The sequence below is a fragment of the Triticum aestivum genome, chromosome 3D (genome assembly GCF_018294505.1).
Source record: "Triticum aestivum cultivar Chinese Spring chromosome 3D, IWGSC CS RefSeq v2.1, whole genome shotgun sequence".
Classification (NCBI taxonomy): domain Eukaryota; kingdom Viridiplantae; phylum Streptophyta; class Magnoliopsida; order Poales; family Poaceae; genus Triticum; species Triticum aestivum.
In genome coordinates, this window is record NC_057802.1 from 438969351 (window position 1) to 438975021 (window position 5671).

Consider the following 5671-nt stretch of genomic DNA (forward strand, 5'->3'; position numbering starts at 1 on the left):
AAAAACTAAAACAAAATTAAAATAATAAAGTTTGCACTGAAATTGCACTTTTAGTAATATGCAAACAACGAACATATAATATTGCAATTTTGCACTCTACTATAATTTACACACATGTCGTATAGTACTTGTGTGTATACTTATGTAAACACACAAAAATATAACATTTTCTAAAAAAGAATGAAGTAGTGGCATTGGTACCACCCTTTAGGAAGAAAGGAATAAAAAAATCATGGTAAATTTGCACATAATTTACACATAAATTGCACTTTTTATAGCTATGCAAGAACTAACATATACTAGTAGAATTTACATAAAAAATAGGTTTCAAAGAAGGAATGAATTAGTGTCATTGGTATTACCCTTAAATAAGAGAGAAAGTGAAATAAAAACTTAAAACTAAAATTTTGTCAAGATTAGTACAAAAATTGCAGTTTTTATAATATGTAAGAAGAAACATATAGTAGTGAAATTTCCATACTCTAATATAAGGTATACATGTAGTACTTGTGTGCATATATTTACACACACTCAACATCCAAAAAATGCGTAAAGAAAAAAACTTAAAAAACTAAAACACATGGAAACAAAACTAACCAATAAAAGGAAAGAAAAAAGGAAAAAAAACGCATAGGAACAGAAATCTGGAATAAAAAATAAAGCAATCCACAAAAGAAAGAATGAATATATGGCATTGATATTACCATTTAAGAACAAAGAAAATAGTAAAAATAATCTAAAACAAACACTGACAAAATTTGCGTAATCTAAGAACAAATGAATAGTGGCACATAATAGTGCATTTTTCACAGAATTACAATTTACACACAAATTATACATTACTTACGTGTATATATTTTATATTTGCCCAACATCCAAAATATACCCATGAAAACCGAAAAAAAAACAGAAGTAAAAACACACGCAAACAGCCTAATAAGAAAACATATAACAGGCTTCAGCCCAAAAAGAAATCGACTGACCCAAAATACAGGACAGTAAAAAACGCCCAGCCCAATACAAGATGCAGCACACAATAAGAAAAAAAACAACTAGCATACATCTTGGAGCAGCAATCAACGGTCAAAAAATCGACTGACCCAAAACTTAAAACTCAGTCAGCTGATATGTAGCTAAAGTGGAACAGAATAGTCTGCATCGTGAGAAGACGACGCATCAACCGATTTTCTACCCCTCTCGATGCAAACAACAAACCTGAGACGATCGTCGTGGAGACGACAACGTGGACGATTCGCTACCAGGATACTTCCATACGGATCCCCTGCGTACACGTGAGTGAGTAACATTACGACTTATGAAGGACCACGCTCGACATGAACCGCCGTCGATTCATGGGGCCTACCATGAGCTCAAGCACAGATGAACCAGGAATGGTTGTGAAGTCCTAGGCGCGCGGTGGTAGGTACCCAGGAGTGTGTCCGTCCATACAAATAAATACACGGGCATGCTGACCAGGAAAGTTCACAGTCCACCGGAGCTCCCGTACCTACCACCACTCCCACTCCGGGCGAGAAGAGAACAGTGAGCCATGGACACGGCCACCTTGCTCCCGGTGGCGCTGGCCCTCCTGGCCATCCCCGTCACGGCGCTCGTCCTCAACCGGCTCCGCTTCGGCAGGCTGCCGCCGGGGCCGCGCCCGTGGCCGGTGCTGGGCAACCTCTTCCAAATCCAGCCCGTGCGCTGCCGGTGCTTCGCCGAGTGGGCGGCCCGGTACGGGCCCATCATCACGGTCTGGTTCGGCTCGACGCCGATGGTGGTGGTGTCCACGCCGGAGCTGGCGCAGGAGGTGCTCAGGACCCACGACCAGCACCTGGCCGACCGCTCGCGGAACCGCTCCTCGGAGCGCTTCAGCCGCGGCGGCATGGACCTCATCTGGGCCGACTACGGCCCGCACTACATCAAGGTGCGCAAGCTCTGCAACCTCGAGCTCTTCACGCCGCGCCGCCTCGAGGTGCTCCGCCCCGTCCGCGAGGACGAGGTCACCGCCATGGTCGAGTCCGTGCACCGGGCCGGCAAGGAAGGGAAGCCGGTGGCCGTGCGGGAGTTCCTCGCCATGGTGGGCTTCAACAACATCACGCGCCTCGCCTTCGGGAAGCGGTTCCTGACCGCGGCGGGCGAGCTGGACGAGCAGGGACGCGAGTTCAAGGAGATCGTCAACAACGGGATCAAGATCGGCGCGTCGCTGTCCATCGCCGAGCACATCCGGTGGCTCCGCTGGCTGACGCCCGTCGACGAGGTGGCCTATCAGGCCCACGGCGACCGGCGCGACCGGCTCACTGTCAAGATCATGGAGGAGCACGCCAGGGCCCTCCAGCGGAGCGGCGCCAGCAAGCAGCATTTCGTCGACGCGCTCTTCACGCTCCGGGACAAGTACGACCTCAGTGACGACACCGTCATTGGCCTCCTCTGGGTAATCAATCAATTGAATTAATGCCGCCGTCCATATTAGTGATCGCGATTTGATTTGATTCGCTCACCATATTAGTCACTCACTCACATGTGTGCGCGCGAGCAGGACATGATCACCGCCGGCACAGACACGACGGTGATAACCGTGGAGTGGGCGGTAGCGGAGCTGGTGAGGAACCCGGTGGTGCAGCAGAAGGTGCAGGAGGAGCTCGACCGGGTGGTCGGCTGCGACCGGGTGCTGTCGGAGACGGACTTCCCAAACCTGCCCTACCTGCAGGCCGTCGTGAAGGAGTCGCTCCGGCTGCACCCGGCGACGCCGCTGATGCTCCCGCACAGGGCCAGCGCCGCCGTGAATGTCGCCGGCTACAACATCCCCAAGGGAGCCAGCGTCACGGTGAACGTGTGGGCGATCGCGCGCGACCCCAAGGCGTGGGACAGCCCGCTCGAGTTCCGGCCCGAGCGCTTCCTCCACGACAACATCGACATCAAGGGCTGCGACTACCGCGTGCTGCCGTTCGGCGCCGGCCGCCGGGTGTGCCCCGGCGCGCAGCTCGGGATCAACCTCGTGGCGTCCATGATCGGCCACCTCCTGCACCACTTCACCTGGGCGCTGCCGGACGGGACCCGGACGGAGGACCTCGACATGATGGAGTCCCCCGGGCTCATCACCTTCATGCGCACGCCGCTGCAGGTCGTCGCCACGCCGCGCCTCGAAAAGGAAGAGCTGTACAAGCGGGTGGCCGCCGAGATGTGAGCGACCTGCGCCCTCCCATGCGTCCCGGACTCCCGGTGGTTCAGAGCTCAGGCTTCAAATCAAGTATTGACGTATCTTTTTTCGAGTTCTTCGTAGCTACTACCTATGCATTTATTTTGTTGTTATAATCCATAAATATACTCGTGGTACAGCATGAATATTTCTTTTTTACAATAGAACTTGTGTTTCTCAATCGTCAGGATTACAATCACGGAGATACAAGTTCGTCCTCGGGACCAGAGCATAGCCAAACAACACTACTATTGCTGCGACTAGCGTAAGAGCATCTCCAACAGGCAGGCTAGATACAACGCGCGCGAGAAAAAAAGTTTTTAGCGCGCGCGGGCCGGTTTGGCGCCCTTCAGCAGGCGCAGAAAAAACTGCACGCGCGAAAAAGCGGCAACGTGCGTGGCGTCGGGTGCGCTCTATAAAACCCTCGTGTGCGAGCCCGCCATCCTCCGTCTCTCTCTCCTTTCTTCTCCTCGCTTCTGGTGCCCCGCCGCCGCTGCGACCTTGTTCCTCGCCTCCAGCGCCTCCCGCCGCCGCTGCGACCTTGTTCCTCGCCTCCAGCGCCCCCCCGCCTCCAGTGCCTTCTTCCCCGCCGCCGACAAGCCGCCGCGCGCCCGGAGCAGCTCCGGCTACCACGACGTCCGCACCCACCCCGCCAGCATGTATTACGCGGAGATCCGCTCCGGTAATACACGTCTCGGTCTCGAGACGTTCGAGACCGCCCACAAGGCCGCTCGCGCGTATGACACGGCGGTGTGGCGCCTCTTGAGGCCACGTTCGCAGATGAATTTCTCGGACGCGCAGACGAGCCAACAGGCGCAGGACCTCGTGCCTCCGCCGCGACTAATCACCGACGAGGACCGCTGCATCTAGCGGAGGCGAGAGTGCCGCCTCCTCATCGCCGAGGCGGACGAGCACGCCATGGCGGAGTGGCGCGAGCGCTTCCCGGAGAATGTTGCCGCAGAGGAGGGCGCAGCGAGCCGCGGATCGGGCGGACAGGCGTGCGCGGAAGGCGCTGGCGATAGCGCAATGCGAACTGGGATCTGCGTCGACCTTTGACGACAATGATCCTTGGTGGGAAGACCGTTTCTGTTGTCGGACTACACCACCGAGGAGGACAACAACAAGGAGTAGTTATCTAGTATATTTGCATCACAGTATCGTTTTTATCTGTCTTTATTTGTATCGTATGGACTATATTCGTGGTGATGGGTTTGAACTATGCTATTTGAACTTTATCTATATGTTGTTTCATATTGTTCGTATGTGTTGCACCATAGTACCGGTTGCTCGCGCGTGCGGGATTTTGCAGCGCCTGTGATACGTCTCCAATGTATCTATAATTTATAAAGTATTCATGCCATGTTTACAATAATTTTATATGGTTTTGGTATGATTTGCATGGAACTAACCCAGACTGACGCTGTTTTCAGCAGAACTACGGTGGTGTTGTTCTTTGTGCAGAAATGAAAGTTCTCCAAATGAGCTGAAACTTTTTGACGATCTTTTTTGGAACAAAAGAGACCCCCGAAGCTTCGTGGAAGGACCAGAAGGTGAAGGAGTAGGGCACAAGACACCGGGGCGCGCCAGGAGGCCCAAGCGCGCCCCCGTGGGTTGTGCTCACCTCGAGGCCAATCTTTGCATGAAACCGACGCCAAAAAATCCTATAAATAGAGAAACCATCAAAAATGACCCTAGATCAAAAGTTCCGCCGCCGCAAGCCTCTATAGGCACGAAAAACCAATCTAGACCCCATTCCGGCACCCTGCCGGAGGGGAAAATCATTACCGCTGGCCATCTTCATCATCCCAGCGGCCACCATGATGAGGAGGGAGTAGTCCACCCTCGGGGCTGAGGGTTTGTACCAATAGCTATGTGTTTAATCTCTCTCTCTCTCCCTCTCTCTCTCGTGTTCTTGAGATGTCACGATCTTGATGTATCGCGGGTTTTGTTAATATAATTGGATCATATGGTGTTTCCCTCTCTATCTTGTTGTGATGAATTGAGTTTTTCCTTTGAGATTTTGTTTTTATTGGATTGAATACTTTTATGGATTTGAGAGCACTTGATATATGTCTTGCATATGAATACCCGTGGTGACAATGGGGTATTATATTGATTCACTTGAGATATGTTTTGGCACTCAACTCGCGGATTCCCGAGGTGACATTGGGGTAATCTATGCATAGGGGTTGATGCACGTTCTCGTCTTTTATTTCTCCGGTAGAAATCTTGGGGCTCTCTTTGAGGTTCTTTGTGTTGGGTTGAGTATCATGAATCTGAATTTGCTTTGGTGTTATTTTAGTACGAACTCTTGATAGATCGATCGGAAAGAATAACTTGGTGTTATTTTAGTACGAACTCTTTATAGATCGATCGGACAGAATAACTTGGTGTTATTTTAGTACGAACTCTTGGATAGATCGATCGAAAAGAACAGCTACAAAAATTTCTTCTTATGTTCTCCGCTAGATATGA

The 5671-nt window shown here is 51.1% G+C and overlaps 1 protein-coding gene across 2 annotated transcripts; it reads left to right on the forward strand.

The window, feature by feature from the left end:
* Positions 1 to 1458: 1458 nt before the first annotated feature.
* On the forward strand, positions 1459 to 4686 carry LOC123079468 (cytochrome P450 98A1). Of its 2 annotated transcripts, XR_006438010.1 has the most exons (3): positions 1459 to 2431; positions 2537 to 3247; positions 3385 to 4686. XR_006438010.1 is itself a non-coding variant. In XM_044502243.1 (2 exons), the coding sequence occupies exons 1-2, from the start codon at positions 1550 to 1552 to the stop codon at positions 3182 to 3184; spliced, it is 1530 nt and encodes a 509-aa protein (XP_044358178.1). In that variant the 5' UTR covers positions 1459 to 1549; the 3' UTR covers positions 3185 to 3266. The 2 variants fall into 2 exon arrangements, 1 of the variants encoding a protein (XP_044358178.1); XM_044502243.1 differs by lacking the exon at positions 3385 to 4686 and having other exon boundaries at positions 2537 to 3266.
* Positions 4687 to 5671: the final 985 nt, after the last annotated feature.

Bases quoted from the DNA above. Each gene is read 5' to 3' on its own strand.
- LOC123079468 (XM_044502243.1), top strand. From the start codon at position 1,550: ATGGACACGGCCACCTTGCTCCCGGTGGCGCTGGCCCTCCTGGCCATC. The intron at 2,432-2,536 runs GTAATCAATCAA...GCGCGCGAGCAG, and splicing joins CCGTCATTGGCCTCCTCTGG to GACATGATCACCGCCGGCAC.